Consider the following 25,641-nt stretch of genomic DNA (forward strand, 5'->3'; position numbering starts at 1 on the left):
TTGTAAACAGTTGTTTAGCAATGCAAAAGCTGTACAAGCATGGCGACACTCACTGCTGCTGAGAAGTACACTTAAACTTATATCTTGGCAATTTTAAGCAATGTTATTCCTGATGAGAGCCACTTTAAACGCAGGTAATTCCACTTGTGATCTCTCACAGTTTCTCTCTTTCTCTCGCTCACACTCACACGAACTACCTTGTTACTGCAATGCCAAAAAGCAGCGCATACTCTGTTGCTGGTTCTAAAGTGACGTATTCGAACTAGCAACGAAAATATGAGCTGTGTCAAAACAAGACACTTGATCAATACAACAGTTTCAATATTATCTAAAATATTTCTTTTGCAGTGGCACTGGAGATTTAGACCCTGTTTCCAACTGGTATTAAGATTTGTTTTGGGTGATCCGATCACAAGTGGTCAGCGTTAAATACTGGTTAAACTGTATCCAAATTTTTTAGTGATTGGATCACTGAAACCACATATGAAGGCAGTCAAAAATGCATGTGACACAGTACATTTGTGGTGAGAATCGCAGTCTGTCCTTAACAGCAGCAAAGCACCACACCTCACCTGCCTATCAACTGCTGCACTAAAACAAGAGTTTGAACTTTGCCGGTTATAAGTGGCTTTAAATGGAAATATCCATATGAAATTTTAAAAAGCTAATAGATATACAAGCACAAGAACTTCACAGAACTTTTTCAGTGTTTTTGATATCAACATGCAGAGTCACAGATGGCAAACACTCACATCTGAAGCTTACATTAATACAAAAATAACTGAGAATTCTGCTCTAAATGTTGTGCTTAGGTCAAATTTCAGATGCATCTGGGAGAAATAGTGAGCCTTTGTGTGCTTAATAGTGTGCTTTGTTTTTCATTACTTTTTTTGTTTTATTGTCATGCAGCAACACAATGACAGTGATTGATGTATGTTGTAATGAAATCAGAGACCCTCCCCTCAAAATCCAAAAACAGTTTCGTCACAGGAGACCATGCATCTCGGCTGACCACATGTGATCGGATCATCGAAAACTCATCTAAATACCAGGTGGAAACAGGGCGTTAGAGGCAATGGAGTGCCACTGTTGAACAGGGCAGGAAACACTGGACCAAATATCATAGAGACTTGGAGTTATGCTCTTTTTACTTAAACCATTAAGCAATCTCCTAAAAAAATCATCCAGAAAACCCTAGCAACCACCTAGCAATGCCCTGGAAACCACAAAAAAACACCCTAGCAAAGCCCTGGCAACCACCCACAGCACCCTAGCATCAAGGCAGAAACTTTTGTGTGGATAAGTACTAGTCACACTTTCTTTAGAAAATATTACAATCTTGTTTTTGTATCTTCATTGGTCTGTAAGTCTTTTTATTTTATTTTTAAATTTTTTGCCACACCTAGTATGTGAGATCATAGTTAACCCTCTCTGACCCCGTGACACCTATTATTACTCCTTTCCATGAACTTCAAAGGTTTTTCATTGTTCATTGCATTTCGCCCCCTAAAGGATACACAGGGGTACTTTGGGTTTTTTAATGTAGAAGAGGCTTTGGAATCCAATCCGTTGGCACTCCCCTATGAGCGGGGGTCAAATCCAGGCCATCCTACAGCTCCAATTCCTTTTTCCCTCCCCACTTCTGTGCCAAGCTTAGAAGGCTTTGTTTCAGTCATATTAGCCGGCTGATATAAATATGGAGATAGGCGTGCTAGATGCAGAAATGCAGGACTTGACCGAGCCCAAAGCAGCCCATAGCTCTGGTTACATTCTGCCCTAATTCATCCGGACAAGACCCGGTACCTGCCAAACTTCCTAAATAAAGTGTTCTGTTGCACTGGGCCAATACATGCCCAGGATAACAATGATTGGTTGTCAGGCACTCAAAGCTCCCAAAGCTTGAATCATAGCACTTGTAAAATGAGAGTCACCCTCAAGTCAAAACACACACCCCTTTAATCATACTTTTGCCATTTTTTTATGACTTTTTCCCTGTGGTGTTAAGAAATGATATCACTTTTAAGATATGTAAGTGTATATATATATGTTTAAATGGTGTTTTCTTTATGGATAATACTCAACTGTTTTGGTACGTTGACATTTGATAAGAGTGAACAGAGAGGTTTCGCTAAATTTCACCCTACGATTTTAAAGATAACTACCCTGGAAGTGCAGTGTAAAGTTTAAAGTCTCTAGAAAAAGTTTCAGGCCTAGTTGAGAAAAACAACAATGTGGACAACTCACCAAGGAGTAGTTGCTCAAGGCTTTGCTGGGATTTGGATTTGTCACACCAACACTTTCTGAACCATTAAAGGAATATTCTGGGTTCAGTACAAGTTAAGATCAATTGACAGCATTTGTGGTATAATTTTGAATACCACAAAAACATTTTTCATCTCATCCTTCCTTCTCTTTAAAAAAGCAAAAATTGAGGTTACAGTGAGGCACTTACAATGGGGCCGATTTTGGAGGGTTTAAAGGCAGAAATATGAAGCTAATCATTTTATAAAAGCACTAACATTAATTTTTATGTCAAAACCCTAAATCCCAAAACCCTTGAGTTGTAAAGTTGTTTAAATGGTCATTTTTTACAGTTTTTGCATTTTAGGGTTTGTTGATATTACAGCGTCATGGCAACGAAGTTGTAAAATTGGCTATAAATTTACACAGAAAAGGTTAGTAAGTGATTTTTTTCACTCTAAAATCATGTTAAAACACATGTTGTTTATGTGTTATGGCTATACTTTTGAAACAGTGAGTATTTTAACATTTACAGATTGGCCCCATTCACTTCCATTATAAGTACCCCACTTTAATCCAGATTTCTTGCTTTATATAAAGAAAATGAGGAGCAAGTCAAAATTATGGTAATCAGTATTATGGCACAAATGCTGTCGATTGAGCTTAACTTGTATTGAACCCTTGAAAAATCCTCCAAAGGGATAATTTACCCAATTTACTCATGTTGTTCAAAGTCAATATGACTTTCATTCAATCGTGGAACACAAAGGGAGATATTTCTAAGACTGTGCTTGTCTCTGTTTTCTATGCATTTATTAATAAATCAAAATTTGAGCTTTTAAAGATTCTGAAAGGATGGAAAAGCATCTCAGAATTGGTCCATAAGACTTGTGTTTCATATTACAAGACTTTAGAAGTCGTATGATAGGTTTGTTTCAGAAACGGTTTGAAATTTAAGTAATTATTTACTGATAATCTTCCCCACCAGTGAGCGTTGAACTCATCCTGAATCATTCAAACTGGTTTTGTGAACTGAATTTATGATTTATTGTAATAGATCCGACTCACAAGAATGATTCATTTATAAATCAGATGAGTGAGGGTGCATGTCAAAGTTTCTCACGTAAAGCTATCATTTGGCTTCATAAGATTTGGAATAGAGCGCTCAAAACATGAAAATACATAGAAAAAGTGACCAGCGTAGTCCTCTGTTCCACAGAATAATGAAAGTCAACCGGGTTTGAAACGACATGAGCGTGAGTAAAAGATTGCAGAATTTTTATTTTAAAAGAACTATCCCTTTAAAATCATTGCAAAACTAGACAGCTGGCACTCTTAGTTGCATTGACACTGACAATTGGTCCACGTTGGTATAATTATAGTCCAGAAATACTCCAGAAATACTGGCAGCAGTTAAAAACCACAGGAAGTGCCATGTAAAACCTGAGATGTGAATATTCACTTCATTTTAGGGGGTTTTGTGAGTCTGTCGTAAAGTTTCCCATGTGATATCCGCTATTAAATGTTGAGTGACAGTTGGAAAGGGGGTGGCTATTTGTTCTCAGTGGTAGCAGTGGGAGACTGTGAGTTATTCCTGATGCATAAACATAACAAGCCATTGCCCAGTGATCAGCTTTTCCCCTGTTCTCCGTTTTTTTCCACTGTACCGCACCTGGGCTACAGATGTTGGCTGGGCTTTGATGTCCCACGTCTAAAAGCGATGCATTGCTATATTAATGTAGCCCAACATTCATGATGAATGGTGTTGTGAGTGAGGTGTTAGAAATGCTAATTTAATCAGCTCTTCAAGACTCACCGACTTCACTTTTTACAGTAACCTGCTATTGAGTACAAGTTGCTGGCACTTTCCATGAATAAAGTACAAAATAGGGCCTGAAACTCTTTTTTTTTTAGGTCTGCAAAAAGGAGGTGCTTAAAGGGATAGTTTAGCCTAAAATTTAAATCCTGTCATCGTTTACTCACACTTATGTTGTTCCCAACCCATATGACTTGATGTCTTTCATGGAACGCAAATGGAGGATTTTCATAGTTAGGGCGAGCTTTCATTTTAAGGATCACAAGTGCCCATAAAAGCTCTTCTACCCATTTATTTGCCTCAGCCGGTACTGTTCCCTTGTGTCCCATTGTCATTTTCTGCAGTATCACTGCTGACTCCTCTCTCAACTCTTGCCCTCGGGCTCACTCTTACCCTCTGATTATATTCATCCATCAGCCCAACATCAATCCCGCACTAGTATGCAGCACCTGACATTAATGTCATACGTTTCCACTCACTCTGTCACGGACAGTGGGCACCCAAATGGCGGTAATTGACTTTAAACGCTGCTCTCATTATGGTGTGTGTATGTGTGTGTTGTAGCCCAAGAGCTGGCCGCGCTGACGGAGATGGAGCTTCGTGCTAAATGGGAGCAGGCTCTCGCCCCGCATTACGATGTTATGGTAAGCAAAATACAAAGGGGAAGAAAAGTTAACAGATGCTAAGTGCGGGTCTCAATTAAACATGAGGCAAACTGCACATCAGCAAGAACGGCCGGCACTTACGCACGCTGTGATAAGAGATGTTCGATCGAGTGGCTAAATCTGGCTGTAGATTGCCTCGGTTGACTTCTATTGGATTTTTAAGACATATTTTACACACCATATAAACATGAGCTCATAGGCTGACACAGTGATGTTTGGGTTTATTTACTATAAGGGGAGTGTGACGTCTACTTTTAGGTCATCACATTGGGATATGTTGATTGAATGATTTCTTTTGGGTTTATGTGTTTTATATGTTTTTCTTAGGTTGTTGTGCTGAATCCGGTAATAGAGGATGAGGTTGATTTGCAGAAGTACTCCAAGGTAACATAGAAACGTCAATTATAATCAGGCCCAGATGTAATCTGCTGACTTTTTGAGCTTTTTTTTTTATTTTCGTACTACACTCTATAAACATACAGATTTTGCTGTACCATTTATACTGCGATTAGATGTATTTGTACTGGATATTTGTATATATATTCATGTTATTTACATGCAGGAGTGATGGAGTAGTGTGAAAATAAAGAGCAGGACGTGTCACAAACAAGCCAAAAATAACAATGCAAAACAAGTTATTAAAGGTTGTAACATGAAGCAGAATTAAGGTGTTTACAGTTACTGGGAAACATTGCACATTGCATTTGGAGCCAGAACTATACAAATAACAAAGTTTTAGAATATTAGTTTGACTTTTTGCCAGGTTTGGAAATTAAGGGGGGCTCAGGGCACAAATGCCACAAAAAATTATAAAAATGCCACAGAAATTCTAAATGTGGGGGAAAAAGTATTTTTTATGTGAAGCTTTTTATATAGTTCTTATTATTCTGTTGTCGTCGTAGTTACAACATAAAATATGAGTTGATGCTGATTTAATTTTTGGGTAAAGAGGTAATAGTCTCAATCATAGAATTTGTTTTAATGAATAATTAATTTGTTAATAAAGTCAACAAGTGAGACAGTTTGTTTTAAATGGTTACCCTCTTAAAGGTAAAATCCCCATGAAAGTTAAACTCAGGGACAAATATTGCCCCTTAACAAAAAAAAGTTAATTTCTGGCACTGCTTTGTGTGCTTTGTTGTTGTTGCTTATAACTGAAGTGTTACATAATGTGAAGCTCTTTTATGATTAATTTATTTATAAATAATCTTATCTTTTAGTTTGAATCTAACAAGTTCCAAATAAAAAGAGAAAACAAGTAAAGGTGTAGAAGTGCCTTTCATTTGTGAAGTATTTAATTTGCTGAATTATCAAAAAATGGCCATTACTACATTTGCTAATAACCAGCAAAAATACCAGGATCGGAAGAGTTAGCCCGGGTTTCCACAGTCACGGAAAACCTATAAATAATAGGGAATTTTCACATTTTGATGAGATGAAGCGGGCTCAGTGTAAACAATGTTGGAGCGTTTCTCTATAAATTAACATGAAAGTTTTCTGCACACACCGTGATAGTGTGTTTAAGTATAACATGACAACAGACACTGTTGACCATGTTTCATCCCAACCTACAATTACGTCAGCGATCGCCCGGGAAAGCATGAAGGTACATTCAGCTGATGTCACACTATCACCAGATAAGCAGTAGCCTATGTTATGTACTGTGTTTATGCAGCGTGTTATGATTTTACTTAATTTCTAATAAAAAAAGAAGTCAAAAGATCCTAAATATCCCATGATCCACAATGTGAAGTTTAAAGGAACTCAAATATGTATACAAGTTATATATCTTAAGTATTTTAAGATAGAAGTTATTACTAACAGTAGCCTATTTCATTAACAGTAATTAAAAAATTCCCATATTTGACCTAAACATAATCTAAGTGTATTTAAATACACTGAATTAAGAATATTTTAAAGTAAAATTCCAATACTTGCATTTCTTAAATGTAATCATTTAAATTATATTTAAACAATAGGCTACATGTACATATTATTTAGAGTCCTCCACATGCGTATTGCGATATAAATTTTAACAATTAATCGATTAATTGATTGTTAATTTCCACTACAATAGATTATGAAAATGTCTGAAAATTGATATCCCTACTGTTATCTAATATTTTGCCCTACTGCCCACCCCTAATCCCTATAGTGACCACAAAGCAAACGTGTCTCTGCCTAACCATGAAACAATGTCTCTACAGATTCTCCCAATACACACAATGCGCTTGGGCGTGGAACTAGACTCTTTCAACGGACATCACTACATCTCTACAGTAGCTCCTGAGGGCCCAGTTGCAAAACATGGGATACTTCGACCAGAGGATGAACTTCTGGAGGTAAACCCATTTTCAAGCACAGTAACCTGCATACTTAGTAGCTATGGGTGTCATCCCATGCCCCCTCTCTATTTGGCATTATGGTTAGATGGGCTCCCAGGATTTGGCCAGTTTTGCTCTCGACTTGCTTTGGTGAGCTTTAATAAGACTGACCTTTGCGTCCTGCCAGCACCAGGTCTCCAGGAAGGCTTGCTGCTGCTGTTGCTGCTGGCGCATGGATGTTCTAGCAGGAGGGCTCCTGAGTCTGACCGAGGCCATCTGCATGGCTGTCCCCTACCCTAACCTCCCCACTGGCCTTGCTTCCTGTCCACTTCCCTCTACTCTTCCCCCACCCTCCTGATCTGGTGCTTTCAGCCTGTTGCTGTTGACAAATGTAGTTCACCCAAAAATGAACATTTTGAACAAAGGACCCTTTTTACATTTCCGTGTTTGGAATGCGGAAGTGAACTATAGTGGGGTAAACTTATATAGAGGAAATGGTCAAGCAAAGCAAATACTGATTTTGCATTCCTGTTTGCTCCAACAGTGAAAGAAAAATTATGTTTCCAAAAAAAGAGAGCGGTGGATTATGGCAATCAGATAATGGAAAGATGCCAAATTAACTCCCTCAGCAACTTTATTTGAAACCCCATCACAGCAGTGTTGACTATTTCTAAATAAATACCAGGGTAGTATAACACAATGAATAATGTTATAAATTTACATTCATTAATATAAATTGATGACACAAAATGTTTGGTAGAATTTCACTGCTTAATTCTGGTGGAAATCGACCTAATTCACCACTGGCTGTGTAAGGGGTCAATTATACTGGTCGCTCTTTTCCATGCAATTACAATGAATTGGGACAGAGGCTTTCAAGTTTACAAAGGACGCAAAAACACAGTGAATGTATCATAAAAGTGGTCCATACAACTCTTCTATAGTCTTCAGAAATCATACCATATTTAGATAGTTTTGTGTGAGGAACAAACTAAAATTGTAAGCTGTTATTCACTTACTTTTGATGGAACTAAATAATTTTTGGGTGAACTATTCCTTTAAGCAAGGAAAGTTTGCAGGGCTGCAGGGGAAGTGGGTTATCCATGTGGTGTACCTCAAGGCTCCATCCTGGGACCAATGCATTTGTAAAGGCCTTACAAATATAATATATGTGAAATACTGTCAACGTCAATGCATAGATTGTGGCACTTGATAGAATCCTAGCGGTACACTGATGGTGTGAGTGTTTGTAAGGCAAAGGATGTGTAGAGGCCATGGCCACCTCCTGGTTTGGCAGATGGCAAAGTGCCACCCCCACTCGCTATAGCAGCTCCAGGCTTGCTTACTCCATTAAATGCCAATCAAGGAGAACCAATGGATGCCACTGAGATGTAATATTGGGTCTGTTCCAAAACTTAGAGAGCTTCCTTTGGAAGAAGCATTTTAAGACATCATAGGTGTGCTCCCGATGCAAAGACTGTTCCAAAAGCTAGGTATATAATTATGTTGCCTCCTAAGATATCTCGTTTTGGCCAAATTCTAAGGTACCATCATATGTACCCTTCCCCAGATAGGCAATCCCATAATGCACTGTGATGAGCTAGTTGGAAAAGTAAATACAAGATGGCGGACGGAGCAAGAGAAATTTGGATTATAAATATACTTCTAATCCATTCAATACTGAAAAGTATCCATATATAACAGTTTAATATGATATAAAATTTTCAATTTTACCCAAAATGTGTGTCTATGCAATGCATATTTATGCTCATTAGAATATCACGTCATTCCTCTCACGTCACCTGAATTGAAATCCTTTGTTAGTCGAGTCTCCCGTGCACTGCGCTTAAGGAGCGCAATTTGAATCATGCGCGGAGCTTCCACCTCTGCAGAACGTTCCAAATCGGTCTCTTATGAGGATTTCGGACAGCTGCCTATGGCAGGAGACAGCGAGGCAGCTCACTAAGTCTCGGAACAGACCCTTAGTCAACTCCAAGTCTCACTGACAGGATGGAGGCTTAATAAGTTCCCATATAGGATGCTTAATAAGTTCCCCCCCAATTTAATGTTATAGTTAATAAATGTCTAGATTTTTAGTAGTCCTGCCGAATGGTAGAAGAAACATTGTTTGAGTTGTGTTGTTTTTACAGGTCAATGGGATGCAGTTGTATGGGAAGTCCAGACAGGAAGCTGTTGCATTTCTCAGAGAGGTTCCTCCTCCCTTCACTTTCGTTTGCTGCCGACACCTTGCTGAGGAGGGCAGCGATTATCACCCTGAATCTGAAGAGTGTTGCTCAACCAGCCCCTCAACCAGCCTACAGGAACAGGTAACACATACAGTATATGCTGGCGGCCATTCTAAAAAAAAAAGAACGAAGAAAGAAAAGAAAACAAGTCTGGAGCCATAGCATAGTGCATGTTGCACCATGTTGAGCTGTGGTGCTTATGCGAGTGAATCCGTTTGAATCCTGTTGGAACATTTTACTATTCCGTTTCTTATTCCAATCATATCAGTAAAAGTGGCAAAACATTTGATTATTGCAATATAATACACTTTGCAAAACATGTCACAATTCAATGCATCACAATATCATAACTGGATTATGTTTGAAACTTCAGCATATCGAAGAGAGACACGTGATAAAGAGTGAATCACATGGTTTGCTTTGCTTTTGTCTGGAGGCTCTTATAAATAAGAGATTTGCTTATTTAAACGATCTGCTTCTTAGACAATTTTTTTTGTTTTGTTGGATTTTTCCCCTTTTTCTCCCAATTTGGAATGCCCAATTCCCAATGTGCTTTTAAGTCCTCGTGGTCGCATAGTGATTCGCCTCAGTCCGGGTGGCTGAGGACAAATCCCAGTTGCCTCCGCGTCTGAGATCGTCAACCCGCGCATCTTATCACGTGGCTTGTTGAGCGCGTTGCCATGGAGACATAGCGTGTGTGGAGGCTTCACGCCATCCACCGCGGCAACCAACTCACCACGTGCCCCACCGAGAATGAACCACATTATAGCGATCACGAGGAGGTTACCCCATGTGACTCTACCCTCCCTAGCAACCGGGCCAATTTGGTTGCTTAGGAGACCTGGCTGGAGTCACTCAGCACGCCCTGGGATTCGAACTAGCGAACTCCAGGGGTGGTAGCCAGCGTCTTTATCACTGAATTACCCAGGCCCCCTTAATAGGGGTTTTTAACATTGAATGATCGTTTGCTCATTTTTAAAATTCTTTCAGATTGAGAATAACCTCTTCCTGTTGGCTAAGGATACAAGTCTACGAGACAGCATGAGAGACCAGTTCAAGGTTTGCTTATTTCCCCTTATGCTTTTGGGCTTTGTCAATAATGAGAATTGAGAGGAGCTACTTATTAAACTAACCATGATTTGTGTTTTTTTACAGGCCCGTCAAGCATCTGCAATTCAGCGGGAGGTTGACAATGAAAGAAACCCACTAGAATCGAGCAGCCTTGAGAGAGTAGAGGGTTGAGGAGGAGGAAGAGGATGAAGGGGAGCTGGATCTCTGGTCTCCAGAAGTTAAGGTGCTGGAACTGGAGAAAGGAGAACAAGGACTTGGCTTCAGCATACTAGACTATCAGGTAAGGAATTATCACTATCTCGCTCCCCCTCCTTTCTTGGGAGTCACTTCTTATATTTATTGCTTTCTCTGAGAAAAATTATTTTAAACTAGATGGAAAAGTCCTGAAGGAAATAGTGTTGCTTGCAAAGCAGGAAAAGAATGAAGTTTAAAGTTTTAGGTAAGTTTAGGTTTAAGGCTTTGGTATGTGTTGACTTTCAGTATGTGTCTTGTTTTCTGTCGACTACACACAAGAATCAACGCATAGTCACTGTTAAATGGTTAAAAATATGCAAGGAACACAAGACCAATCACAGTTCAGTATCCCAATAGATGTAAGAAAGATGTCCAATTGAAATATACTATGTAAGCGTTAAGATGACGTCAGTACAGCTGAACATTGTATTGTATGTAAGTCAACTGGGAAATTGAAAAATATCAAGTTTACAAAAAACAAAAATGGATAGCACAAAACAATGTTTTGAGTCTGTATTTCAAGCTGTTCAGGCTGAATTAATTGCATAAGTTTGATACTTTGGTTTAGGCATTTAGAACAAACCCTTATCAGAATGTTTAAGACAAATCAGTACCGTTTTGCCTTGCAAGAACAGTCATAAATGGACAAATTAACAAATTCCAGAGCTTAAGTGTTCAAGCCATATTTATTAAAGCAAAAAGCCAGGTTTTAAAGCACAACATTTACAAATACATAAAAAAGGAAAACAGGTTTAAATAATCCCCTTGACTTCGCTGAAGTCTGATCACAGGAAACATGCGTTGATGTCACAAGTCATTGGACACCGAACAAAATAAGGCAGTGAAACCTCTCCGACAAGGGCCGCCACTATTTATCTGGCCCTATGCCAACCATCAAACCCTTTGCTCTGCTCACTTAGTTCGAAAAGCTGCTTTCCTCCTTCCTTCATTAGCCCTCTAATCAGGGTTAGTACATAACTGCACGTTGATACTGAATCAGAAGTGATCAAGTAATGAGGCCACTTAGAATGCAGACCTGCACTCCTCCGTTCCTATGGGACACTGTGTTTCATACTATCCAGCAACGGATTCCAATTGATTTCATGCAGGGAACAGTATTAGCAGAAGGAAAGCATACGATTCGAAGCCCATGCTTTCACAACTTCATCAGGATCATAATAAATGACCACTTTGTAGTGGCACAACTTCAAAACGGAGATCACATTTTAATGGTATGACATGCTGGTTGCCTCGTCAGAGGCTAGCATGAGTAATAGGGGCCATGGCGACATGGACAGAATTACATTGCTGCTTAATAGTGGTAACCTGGGCAGTGATCCCTTAAATTCTGCCTTTCTTCTCCTCGGTGATAAATGAAGAAATTAAGATGGAGGAGGGACCAGTGAACTCATGACAGAGTCCATAGGCTTTACTGCAGTGCTAAAAATATTATGTTTTGCTGACTCAAAGTCCTTTGTTTTCATAAAGCTTCTCTTTTTATTAGATTTATGAGATATTATGAAGGTAGGTTTTGCTTTGTGCAAGTACAGATTGTATGCTCTGCGTCAATACTGCAAAAACGCCTTGAATTCAAGATGGTCTCATCCCTATCACGGCAAAAGGGGAAGAATTGTGCAGTCCTGCAACTTAGATCATAGATCATTGTCATGAAGAGGGTGAAGAACTAACGCTTACTTTGCAGATCTGGTGGAGGAGTAGTTGGTGCACCCTGGGGTTTTTTGGAAGCCATATTGACCTGTGCAGCATTCCCTCGGTCAAACTCGCTGTCTTTCCGTTCTGCACCAGCTGAACCCCCTCCATCTAGTCCCATCTGTTTACTTATCTATAACAAACAATGCAAACACGGGGGCCTGAGGCTATAAAGTCACGGTCTCTAGCCTCGGTCGCTAATGCTTCTCTTAAGGCCAGGAGAGTGTGGTTTACACACTGTACAGCTATAACGTACCAACTGGCTACTGTTATATTTGCAAGGAAAGGAATGACAATAACTTAATTTAAATATTCAAGACACAGCACTGGGTTTGTTGTTGCGTGCGGTGTAGCGAGCTCGTCACAACAGAACAGTTGAAAATTTTTGCAAGACACACTGGTGCGCGCTCTTAAGATGTATTCAATAACTCACAAAATGATATCTGACGAAACCGCAAATGAACGCACACAACCCGACAGTCGCCAATGGTGACTAGATTTTAAATTATTGTCACAATCAATTATTTTTGGTCGCATTTGTGACCATTTTAGTCGCAGTCTGGAGCCCTGCAAGTAGAACTCTATATTCGGCCTTGTTTTCTGAGTTATTTCTGTGCAATAAACAGTACTTGGACTGAATTTCTTATCACAGAGTCAAATTTTTTTTGCTGTTTTTCCAGTGTTTTGTGTACAACTGTTTGCAGAGACGATCGCACCATTATTTGATTGCATTTTCTCAATTAAATGGCACATACAAACAAAACAAACTAGTTTGTTACTTCATATGATGTGTCTTCCTGTCTAAGTGGGTGGTTCTTGGCCAGAATAAGCTGCAATGATCACCAGGGATCATGCCGCATGTCAAAATCTTGCTGCGCAAGACTATTGTTACCCCAAAGTCCCCGCCAATGCAAGGAGGCCTTGTAACCACAGCTAGATAGATGAGAGTCCACGGTCATGCTGACAGCCTGAAACTAGGCAGTTTTTCCTCCCTAAATGACACCCCTAACTGTGGGAGTTCACAAAACGGTGACAGTGCAGTCATTTTGAGTCAGGGCTCATGTTTTTACACTGATTTCAAAGTAAGACGTATGACATGGCAACATGTGAATTAATGGGAAAGACCCCCTGGGTAGTACTAGCCATCTTGATAATGAAGATTAATGAATGTTCTCTCATAGCCAAACACCTGATCTTGAAGGGTCGGCTTGTGACGGTTTAGTTTAAAGTAGGATTGTAATCTCAAGGCCATTTAAAAGTCATTACAGTGATTTCTTCGCTTACAATTAGGGTGTAAGCATGAAGTCATAATGCGGTTCCAGGCTGAATTCAAAGTATGATTGAGCAGCTCTCCCGCAGTGGGTTTTGGGTGTATGTAAGCCGCCCATAGGGAATATAGTTTATTACTTTAAGTGGCGCTTAACATAACCCTCTGTTTGGGTATGCTGTCAGCCCTACAACAACCTCTCGAAGACAAATGTCTCCATTCACAATAAAAATAAACTAGTACAATGCAATTATTACACTGAACTTAAAGAATTTGGGCTGCATCATGTTCCTCAAAGGTTCTTTCATCTGGAAATGCTGTTTTGCATGAAAGCATCAAATGCATTTATGTGAAAACCAATGTAAAAGGAGCCACAATGTTTTCTTTGCAGAACTCTCTGGGTGTGAAACAAATGTATTATCTCTGTGGTGAATGTATGTCTCAAATAATTCATGGCCTTTGCTTCTTGCCAAGGAGAAGGAATCTTAGAGAATGCATTTTTGAATAGTTTTGGTGGTTCGAATCACCTAACCTGCACATCAATACAGCATTTAGTCTCATCCAGTGAATGTTTTAAGGGAGAGTCATAAATCATCTCAGTGTGATTATATTTATTTATCATTATTTATTATGTGGCCTGAAGCTTCATAAACTGACCAAAGGCTATTTTATTGGCATCGCAGAAAAATAACACACCGAACTGACTACAGAACACCATCCTGAATTGTACCACATTATTGAGGGACATGCATCATGCTTTTCAGCCATTAAAAAAAAATTACTGTTAGTTCCTGCAGTGTCTTCCAAAATTCAGATCCAGGTGTTAAACATGGGGGCATGTAAAGTTTTGGGATTTACTGCCATTTTCAGGTCCGCATTGTCTGATGCATCTCGTCTTCACCTTTCCCAACTCTTTATTAATTTTGGTCAAGTGTGGGCATTTGCTCATCGTGGAAGTGGCGCTCTGTTCTCCTCAAGAGGCAACTACGGCGAGAACGAAAAAAGGTTTAAAAGAGAAAAACAAGCAAGAGACATCTTGGAGTTCCTGGTATTCTGTTCAGCAAGACTGAAAGTGAGGCAGAGCGCAGGAGCGAAGCAGATGACTTGGCCTACTGATGATTCCTGCAAAACGGCAGATTTACTGTCCACCTGACACTACGCTGAAGAATTTCAACTCCTCCGACCAGCAGGGCCAGCCAAGAGAACACAAGAGACCGTGGACAACCACTGTGCATTGCCTTAACTAAACCCAAAAAAGAAATATGGGAGATCCAGTCCAGCCACTAACACTCACTCCAATTTGTCAGCCAGTTAGGATTAAAGATTAGGGTTTGTGGTATGAAGATCACAAAAAAACACAATGGCAGGGTTGGCGCACTATTTAAGTTGACTTTAATTTGATTTAGTATCATTTTGAGGGGCTGTATTTTTTTTTATTTATCCATGTAACTGCCTCTAGAGGAAACAGAGGGTGCCATTTACAGTATGTGGCATGTACGAACAAATAGTTTACAAAGACCAAAATTAATGAAGAAAGTCACATGTGACACTCAAATTCCTCCAAACCCTTTTACAATTCTGAGAATGAATCCTGGGTTCATGAACTTCTCTCGTTTTTACATTGCTTTACTTCAAAAAGCATTTCATAAACCAAAAAATTAAAAAGACCAAAATATAAGACTCTGAAAATATTTCTTTCCACCACAGCTCTCAAATCTCATTTTCTCTTAAACTTGCTGTGTTCAATCATGTAACACATGTCAAACCTGGGCAGACGCTATTTAGCAGAGACGGGCCACTTCTATTAAAATGAATGGAAGAAATTGGAACGCCCAACCAAGGAGCTCTAAGCGCCCAACGGTCAACGGATGTAGAAAGGAAGTCCCGCCTAACAGTTAAAAGAGCCAATCATCTTTAAGATACAGACATCGCCTGTCAATCAACTCGAGAACGTGCATGTGCATTAGCTATACTAGCTGGGAAATTGTAATTTATTTAGTGTAATATGAGGTAAAGAAGCACAATTGATCGTGATCTTGACCAACCATTTTTTAGATTTCGGTATTCCTCATTCAAGTAGATAGGAGCTGCACTGGCATGACTGGAAATAGCCTCCCGAGAGCGTTCCAAAGATGTCCGACAGTAGACTGACCTGCTAGAAAGACTTTGAACCTGGGGCAATGTGTCTTCATTTTCCATATTTGAATTTTCTTGAATGTGAATATACTGTACACAAATGTAAAAATTTTACTTTTTTGTCTTTTTTCGATTTTACCAAATGCTTCTTGGGGTAACTAGATATTATATGAGAGAAAGTATGTTATGTGGGGTCATGTAGACTACAGCTAAACATCTTGACAGGGTTTGCGCACTGTTTGCATTGACTTGAATGGTTTAAGTACAAATATTTCAAGCTGTAATCGGCTGTAATTTTAGCTGCTGTATCTTGCAGTAGATGTTTTAATTATGTTTTGTGGAAATTATCATCGGTAATATGCAGGAGCAGCCAGGAGCTTCTTGGATTGTCATTTTTTGGGATTCTGAATTATTAATCACACCTGCAACATGGAAGACAGCTGCACCCCTAATGAGCCATGTATTATACGCCATCTAAATCATATTTGCACTCGGATGGAAACGTGAATAAGAAATGGAACCGTCTTGCTTGCTTTCTTCGCATCGCTCACTGTATTCTGTACCAGGTGACGCTTTGTCGTCTTAGGAGCCCCCTGTGATGGCCCGCTGGCCTGCGCTCCCTGGCTTTTTTTCTTATAAAAGCTGCTCTGCTGACGTCACTGGCCATGTGGGATGAGAGATGGGTGTGGAAAGCAAAGCACGCTTGGCTGGAACCCAGCAGCCGGACAATGCAGCCTGTGTCCTCCTAAAGCGCCAGCTGGAGTGGAACTTCAAATCCTCTCTCCAACTTTTTCCTGTCTGTTTATTTCCTTTTTTCCCTTCAAGCAGGCCTCAGTTCCTCTCTAAAATTATTTTTTTCTTCTCGTCTGCTTACTGGGCAGCAGTGGCTCACTGGGTAATCAGGGGGCAGTAATTGCTGGGCATGCTGACCCACTTTCATGGTATGACTGGGTGAAGTTTCATGGTCCCTCGATCCGTTTCACTTAGGGGTTCTTTGGTGCCTCCTAAAAAGCCTGACATTTCATTTTAAAGAGAGCAGTGTGTGATCGAAAGCTGCAGCTCCTCAAAAGATGAACTACTTTTTACTTTTTCTGAGGAAAATTAGAGAAATGCTTGTTTGTGCAAAACTCGCCAGTGCTGTGGGCAGTTGCCAGTGCATTGCTGTGCAGTTGCTTGGAAGTTCTGAGTGATTGCTAGAGGGGTTTTAATGGCCCTCAAAGAACCCACAAGCAAGTCTCCATCATATTCTGTTGCCAACATTTTTCAAAGTAAATCTTTGGGATTCTTTTCACCTGTTTTACCGTCGACCAGGAGAAAAGCTAGAGTCTGATTGCATGGAAAAGTAATTTGTCCCCTTTCCTCAACAACAATCCCAATTTAAGGTGTCATTCGTGTTCATAGCACAAATGGTGTGAGATGAGTTACTTGCTAATACATTCTGAAGATCAATACTTTAGTTTAGGAGTTTTGAAAAACCCCTAACCAAATGTGTGAGCAGTAGTAATAGAGATGGCTGCCTTTGCAAGCACCACTAATAACATTTTGTTGTTACTGTGTTTTCACACTGCAGCCCCCTTGTTTTTTTTTTGTCTCTGCTGTTGGATACTTGTTTCTGGATACTTGTTTTATGTGATGTGTTATCTTCTTTACTTTCTACGACTTTCGCTATCTGCTCTGTGTGGTCTGGCTTAGCAGCTTTATGATTTGAACTTTCAAACTTCACCCAAGTTCCAGTAAACTCTAACTTCACTGAAGCAATATCCTAAAACAGTCCACCAACACCAGAACTTAATTGCTCCCAATCATCTTCTGCTACTTCTCCTAAGACTAGTAGACTCAGTTAAATGTCTCAAAAATGCAAACGCAAGCATTGTCCGTTCTGCCGCTCTTTTGGCATGGATGGTCGTAAATATTCATGGCCAGATAGATGAGCTGACTAATGACAGTGCTTCCGCTTCAGTTTTCAGTCTCGAATAACTACTTGTTAATCACTTTTATATTGTCATTCACCACATAAAAGTAGCCCATATGGGTCATGAAATATATTGTTGGAGACATCAAATTGGAGTTGAATTGCAGTTTTACGGCAGAGCTCCCCAGAGATGTGATTGATACGGTGACACTTGAGCTGTTCCTGTGGGATGTCAGCCTTGTTTGGCCTTCAAGGAAGTTTGTTGCGCTCTTTTGAACTATAGCTCTGCTCCATAACCTAGTGAGCTGCATACTGCCTTCTAAGGCCACATCCACACTAATACCTTTTCTTTTAAAAATTCATTGATTTTGCTATGTTTATGCATCCCAAAAAAGGAGGACAATACATTACCTAGTACTTTGGCTATGCTAACCCTTTTCAGTCTGAAACTTCATTTACAGTTTCCTAACATAACCGCTATCCAAAATATGCGGTGGTTTGAGAGCATTTTCAAAATGCTTCGTATTCGGTGGGGAAAAACACCATTCTAATGTGGATGATAAACATAAAAATAGTGAAATTAATGCATTTTCAAACAGGAATGTAGTAGTTTGGACGTGGCTGCTGTTCATTTCCATAGAGTTTGATGTTAGCATTTTGCTAAGCTAGCTATGCAATACTTTAATAAGCATACAGTAAGAATACACATCACACACATATTGGTTAAAATAGTCCATTTAATCACACTGAACTGTTTTAATCCACACTTTTCAGGATTGCATGAAACTGTATTTTTATAATCAATGTTTTCTTTCTTTGTCCGCCATCTTGGAATTGTGTTTTCACTGAACTTGTCACAATGAATGTCCTTATTTATGAAGTATACATACGATGCTGTCTTAGAATTTGACTGCAATGTGATATCTTAGGGGGCAGCATAACGAAGTTGCCCCCACTTTTTTTTAACAGACTTTAGATTAGGAGTTTAAGTTTAGGTTTTTAACTAGGGCATATATCTCACTTTGGAGTTAGGAGTAGATTTTAAAGGGATTTCTTCACCCAAAAATTACAATTCTCTTATCATTTACTCACCCTTATGCAATCTCAGATGTGTGGGACACAAAAAAAAGATTTTTAGAAGAATATTTCAGCTCTGTAGGTCATTTCAATGCAAGTGAATGGTTTCCAGACCTGTGAAGCTCTAAAAAGCAGATAAAGTCAACATTAAAGTAATCCATTTGACTCCAGTAGTTTAATCAATGTTTTCTGAAGTGATCCTGTCGGATTTGGGTGAAAACAGACCAAAATATAACTCTCTTTTTTTTTACCGTACATCTTGTCATTGCAATCTCTAGGCACAATCATTATTTCAAGCTCGATTACACTTCCTAGTGCTTGACGCATGTGCAGAGCACTAGATGGCGCGATAGGAAGTGTAATTCAGCATTAAATTGTGATCGCCAAGGACGCGATTGGATCGCTTCATATGACATTGATTAAACCACTGGAGTCTTAAGGATTACTTTTATGATGCCTTTATGTGATTTTTGGAACTTCAGAGTTCTGGCCACCATTCACTTGCATTGTATGGACCTACAGAGCTGAGATATTCTTCTTAAAACCTTCATTCGTGTTCTGCAGAAGAAAGAAGGTCATACACATCTGGGATGGCAGGAGGGTGAGTAAATGATCAGAGAATTTTCATTTTTGGGTGAACTATCCCTTTAAGGCACTGTGGCTGCTTGTGTGAACCTTTTGACTGTCCACCTGTCTGGTTACACAGGTGCTGTTTTAATTCACTGTTTGTGTTATAATTTAAACAAATCAATTAAACAAACTTCAAAACGTTTCAGATCTAAGGTCTTAGATATGACTAACTGAATAGGTTAAATCACGGACACCATTGCTATACTTTGCTCTGATGTTTTTTTTCTGTGGTCTGTTTCTGTTTGTGTTTATTATGGTCTGTATTGCCCTCTGCGGGACCCTTTGGATGTTGCATGCTCTGTTATTGTCATCCGTTCCCTGGTGCCTGGAGGGATGGTGGAGAATCACTTTGGGCTTCTCCCTGGAGACCAGTTGGTTTTCGTTAATGACACTCATCTGGACACATGCTCTCTGGCACAAGCAGTTGAGGTCCTCAAAACAGCTCCACCTGGGAAGGTCTACCTTGGAATCAGAAAACCAGTGGTGGTAAGAGTCAATATGTAATCATGGCCACATATCAGAAACCACTATTGTGTTTATTTGAATAGATGTTTTAGATTTGGTTAGTATTTTGTTGAAATTAATTAATAAGAGGATGGACAACTAGAATGAGGATTATTTAAAGCCTTAAGTCTAATGTAATCAGGTTTACCGAATACTTTATAGGCCTAAATGTTGACTATTTAAATGTAAAATTAGTCTAAATATATGAATAGGATAATATGCTGTATGGTTATATGAAGTTTAATATTTTACGTTTGGGAATTGCACTGTTTTTTGTCTATATACTCTCTAGCCAGAGGAGAGCAGTGGTGTGCAGTAGTCCTCTCTGCCTGTAGAGGGCGTGAATGAGCAATCAGTGGCTAAGCAGGCCAATAGCCTCTCTCCAATCTATGCCAGAGGTATTGAAGTTTAAAACTCCTTTACATCTTTATATACACATAACAAAAGTGTAGACTAAATATCGACAAATACACACCTTTAATACTAGATTCTGTATTAACCACATTCTTACATACATTTTGAATACACACAGACACACCTGCATACACTAAACACATGTAATCGGTCATCTAGTGTATACATTTTCAAAGAGTAGCATTTTCTCAAATAAAACAAAATTTTTACTAAACGAAAGAATTCGTTGTTTGTTTTGTAGAAAGTAACGTTTCAAACGCATTTGTTGTTAGCCAACCTTAGTTCAACACTAATATCATAAATAATGTACATATTCACACAGCATGGAGTGATGGTAAATCTTTAAACTCACATTTACAAGGTGCTGTCTTCACGAAAGTTTTGGTAGTTTCCACATTCACCATTAATTACAACTGTTTTGTCAGGCCAGTGTTGTGGCCAGGTAACCCTTCCCCTTCCACTACGCAGGTTAAGCTGCGATTGCTGAGAGCATGAAGTGTCCAAGTGTCCGGGTACTTTTAGTACTCTCCGCTTTGTTGCGTTTTCAGTGTGAACACACTATTTGCGCTACTTACTACCAAATGGTGTAGAATAGTGTGTGAATAGGTATGTGAACTGGGATGCAGCTGCAGAGAGAGTAAAGAAGATGAGTTTTAGAAAAAGAGGAGCAAATGAGCGTGCCTCTCGAGAGGGGTCTTTTATGAAATGATGCATGAGCCCCTTTTTGGGCCTTTGAGATGTACCATATTATCCTTGAATTTTAGCAAAGATGTAATTGAGGTGGCCGAGTCAAGTGCTGCCGTAAATCTACTCAAAATGAGACTAATTGCGCCATTAAGATTTTAGACTCGGCACATTTTTCATGGAAAATTGGTTCTGCTCTCTGCAAGGGTGGGGGTGGCGAGCAAGGAAAGGCGCTGAGTCGGCTTGTCGAAGCGACACAGGGAGAAAAGTGCGTGTTCAGCTCTTATGATCTGTAAGTGTGTGCAAGAGGAGGACAGGCCCAGGCACCCTGTTGCAGGAAGAGAATGAGCTGGTTTGAATACTGCAGACAGACATGAGGTGAGATCCTCCACAGCCCACTCCAAGATTAGACGTCTCTGTTAGCAGATGCTTGGACAAATTTTTTTTTAAAAGTCATATAAAATTGCTGTGGAGCTATGAAGAGTTTCGGACTGCGATGGCTTTTAAAATGTTGGGGAGACTAAAACAATTCGGACAAGTTTGGCAATAAAATGTGGAGTTCAGTAGCGGTTCTAGCTTGTATGGTGCCCTGGGCTGGGGGTGGGGGGGGTTTCTGTGTGGGTGCCTCGTGCCGCCCCACTAATTGCTCGTTAGTCCTAAGGAAAATTTGTATAATAAATGTTAAAACACTAAAATCCTCTTTGAAAAATTGCATCTCATGACCTTTGAAGCACCGCCAAAAAAACAAACAAAAGTGTACCTCACCAACCAACTAGTTGGTTGTTGGATGACTAGTTGACTATCCTGACCCATCTCTTGGTCAATCTTTAAACTATCATTGTGCCCTTAACCAAAACGATTAACCCCATATTGCTCCAGGGATTTTTGTCCCTGTAATAATTTTACTTGAAGTCACTTTGGTTAAAAGCATCAGCTAAACGGTACATTAGAAAGTTCTGGCCAAGCACTTATTCAACAGACTTATTCACTTTGATGAGTGAAAGTTCAGTCTCTTTACAGTTATGTTGTTTGTGAGTAGGACTTTGAAAATGGCTCCATCTTATCTGACGACCTGGACGAGGAGCCAGAGCTGATCTTGGACACCAAACCGCGCTACGCCTCTCCCCTCACCACTGTTGACCTCCTGCCTGGCTTGAAGAGAGAGATGGCTGTGGATGAAGAAGATGAAGAGAAACAGAGTGTGGTAACTCCAAGGTCTAATGGCGAGAGAACGCCTTTATACCTCAGCAAGAAGACCCATTCCTGGGAAGAACCAGCAAATTCCAGCCTATATCAGTTCACCCCTGATACTCGGGAGTAGGTGATGCCAAATAAACTGTTTGTCTGCTCAAGATGACTCTAAAAGAACTGTGTTTGGCCACATTGCAGAGCAGTGGTTAATGTTAATATTGGGATGGTATTATCAAGTTATAATACTGTATTTTGATTTTGATTTTTTTTAAATGCAAATTTTCTGAAGTTTCACAAATCTTTTAAGTTGAAATTGATACTCAGTTGTGTTGTTGCTGCCACAGTTCACAGAGGAAGACAATGATTTCAGCACAATCGTTGAGCGCATACAGCCGCCAGAACTGCTGCTCCCGTGGATTTCCCTCAGTGAGTGTTTACATTTAAGGGGCAAGTATTCCACTGATGTTTCTTCTGGCTGGAAGTCTATAGGCCAAACTATTCTTCGGTTGTCCGCATTGCTTATTGCTCTGCGCTCTGTATGCATGACACAGATTTCATCATCAGTCTGCACGGACTGTCCGTATGCTGCCCCAAGATTTTCTTGACACATGGAGAGTCCTCATCTGTGCATGTTGTCGGCGCATGCGCCAGTCATTGACTGTCCTAAAAGAGTGTCATACGGCAGTCATAATGTGCATGCAGTCAAAAGAGTATACTTTGAAAGGCAACGTGGTCAACCAGGTGCGATCTTATTCGGAACGCAGAAGAACAAAGTATACCCAGGCCCTGTGGCAGCACATAGAACCGTATGGTAAAAACGTTGTGAAATTTAGCTGTCTGAACATTCCTGATGCCAAATTTGAGGTTTCTATCTCTTAACCTGTAGCGCCACCAACAGTTGAAATTTTCACTTGCATTTCTGTTTATAATTATTGAACTGTGTGATCTAAAAGCGTAATTATTTTTCTTTTGATTCCTTGGCTCATGCTGAGTTTATGGTATTGGTGAATTTAGCCCAACTATATATTTTGAATTTGGTCGAAAATATACTTTTTAAAACTTGACTTTGAAGTTCAGTTTGGGCAAGAACACCAAAGAAGCTTTTGCTTATTCAAATAACACTTAGTAGGGGACCTTGGGACCACACCATGAATGTCCCTGTGAATTTTTGGGATTGCGCCCCCTGGTGGTCAACAGTTGCAAATAACAGTTACATGTGCTCATATAATTTGACCATATTTTTCTACAAATATTGTTCTGCTGTCTTCTCATTCTTTGGATCGTGCTCAAGGTGATTGGCCCCCATATTTACTGTTTGCATAATTATATTTGAATAATCTTTGCTTTGTTTCAGTGCAGTTGTTTACTAGAATAGTGTTTGAGATTTATACTTCTGACTGTTCACAGGTGAGCCTTTGTCATGGGTGGAGGCAGCCGACAGTGAGGCAGACTCTGACTCCAGGAATGGAAGCTCAGAACTCACCTTGACCGACACCGACACTGAGTGAGTCTCCATCCGTACACAGGAACACAACTCTATCCTCCTTTTTTATGCACAAAATAGATGTATGGTTGTCATTGTTTTCTTCCTTATTAGGCCTCTTTATTGTAAAACCATTTGATTTTGAGTGATAACACTTAATTTAGCACGTCATGTTAAAACACCTCTCCACAAACAAATACACACAAATACACATGATAGTCTTTGCACGTTTTCAGAAACAGTATTAAATGGATTTCTGAAGGGCTGTGTGCATTTGGTCCGGTTTCCTACATTGATTTTTTATTAATTTGATGCAGTTTTTTTTGTTTTGTTTTTTTAATGGAACTATTACTCCACCTCCTGGACAAATGTGGAATTGTTGCTTTAATGGATAGTTAAAAGAACAAGGATTTGAAAATATACTTAGTTTAAAATAAAAATGTATAGTGAGTTTCTTGGCTATAATAGAGGTTAAGCATGAATTATTATAAATGTATGCTAATGCATTTTGATTGTACACTTATTAGAAAATGATCACGTGCCTTAATTATATATAATCAGATCAGATGATTAACTATAACCCAGGTGTGTAAGACAGACATTGAGAAAATGTGAGAAATAAAATGCCGTTTTGAGCAACACAATGAAAGGTGTCAAATGAGTTGAGTTTTGAAACGCAGCCAAGATCCGGACAGCTGTTTGTTACGACAGTGTATTAGAGAATTGCAGTGAGTGTTAATTAATTTCTCTAATTCACTATTCACAGTATTGAATAGGAAGCCCTGCTGGCTTTACTAAAAGGCATGAACAATAAAAAGTTTTTTTTCTGTAATGGCTAATATACGTCCAGCCATCCTTAAAAGTCACAAAGATATTAAATCAGATAAGCCTGTTGGATGACTCAGAATTCCTCTGCTGCTCTTTATTCATTATTAATCCATATTAAATAATATTTTATTCTTTCCTGCTATTACATTGTAATTAATTTGTTCCTTGCATTATCAGTTGAATTACTGAAGGGATACTATCACTTGCTTTTATGAATTCAGACTTATTACAGATAAGAATATAAATACCGTGTGATTAAGTCAAAATCACTTGATTCGTTTCATTTTATATCAGAGCAACAAGTCTAATTCTTTCTCTGATATGAGCCACTAAGAGTGACATTTTTCCTTTGATGAATCTAAAGGGATTTGTGGGCCTGAAGTGTGACGAAGTTGTTACAACGAGTGCTAGTTTGTATTTCTGTCGCTTTGCAGGTCTATGCAGCTAATGTCCTTTGACAACAGGACGAAGGGGAGAAACCTGGGGGCTGGTGTTCCAGTAATCAGAGGAGGCCACAGGTGCAGTAGTGGTGAACTGAATACAGCTGTCAACAAGCTACATTTGCACGATTGCAGGGCATGTTTAAATCTAAATATGATTCATATAACATCAACAGATTTAAACAGATTGAAATATGGTAAATTGAGTTAGATTTTAGAGAATTACACTATTATTATTAGCTGAAAGATTCAAGTTCGATTCCCAGCTCGAATTCCTTTCCTGGTCCCATTTCCCGTTGTTTCCTTCCGTTCTTCTTCTCCTCATTTTCCTCTTCAAAAAAATAACTAGAAGAAACTGATATTAATTTAAGAATTATTATTTTATTGTAGCACTGTGTGTGTTTTTGTCCACAGTAACCTACCAGAGAGAGAGGAGGGAGAGGGTGAGGAGACACCTGCATTCAGTCACTGGGGTCCACCACGCAGGTAACACACTGTTTATTTGAATCAATTAGGGTTCACACAGTCACGGAAAACCTGGAAATATCAAGCAGTTTTAAGTGGATAATTATTACAATTAATAAACATTTAAAAGTCATGTCCACCAAATCAAAAGCGGTGTAACCAACATGCAGGTAGCTTATTCTGTTGTCATGTGATAAGTCCCCCCAAATAGGCCAAATAACCCTAAGAAAGCTTCTTGATATTTGTGACTAAAAAAAGATCTTTTTAACTCATTGAAAACTTTAAAAATAAATAAATAAATGA

At 39.3% G+C, this 25,641-nt stretch overlaps 1 protein-coding gene across 1 annotated transcript in view; it reads left to right on the top strand.

Annotated features, from left to right (window-relative positions):
- LOC127438903 (inaD-like protein) overlaps positions 1–25,641 on the top strand; it is a 163,299-nt gene that overhangs the window by 34,577 nt on the left and 103,081 nt on the right. The window contains 11 exon segments of the mRNA XM_051694807.1: positions 4,622–4,701; positions 5,050–5,106; positions 6,930–7,064; positions 9,197–9,335; positions 10,510–10,642; positions 19,605–19,815; positions 21,971–22,135; positions 22,467–22,548; positions 23,530–23,626; positions 24,868–24,951; positions 25,288–25,359. Coding sequence (XP_051550767.1) covers positions 4,622–4,701; positions 5,050–5,106; positions 6,930–7,064; positions 9,197–9,335; positions 10,510–10,642; positions 19,605–19,815; positions 21,971–22,135; positions 22,467–22,548; positions 23,530–23,626; positions 24,868–24,951; positions 25,288–25,359 — 1,255 coding nt within the window.

This window comes from Myxocyprinus asiaticus, chromosome 50 (genome assembly GCF_019703515.2).
Source record: "Myxocyprinus asiaticus isolate MX2 ecotype Aquarium Trade chromosome 50, UBuf_Myxa_2, whole genome shotgun sequence".
Classification (NCBI taxonomy): Eukaryota; Metazoa; Chordata; class Actinopteri; order Cypriniformes; family Catostomidae; genus Myxocyprinus; species Myxocyprinus asiaticus.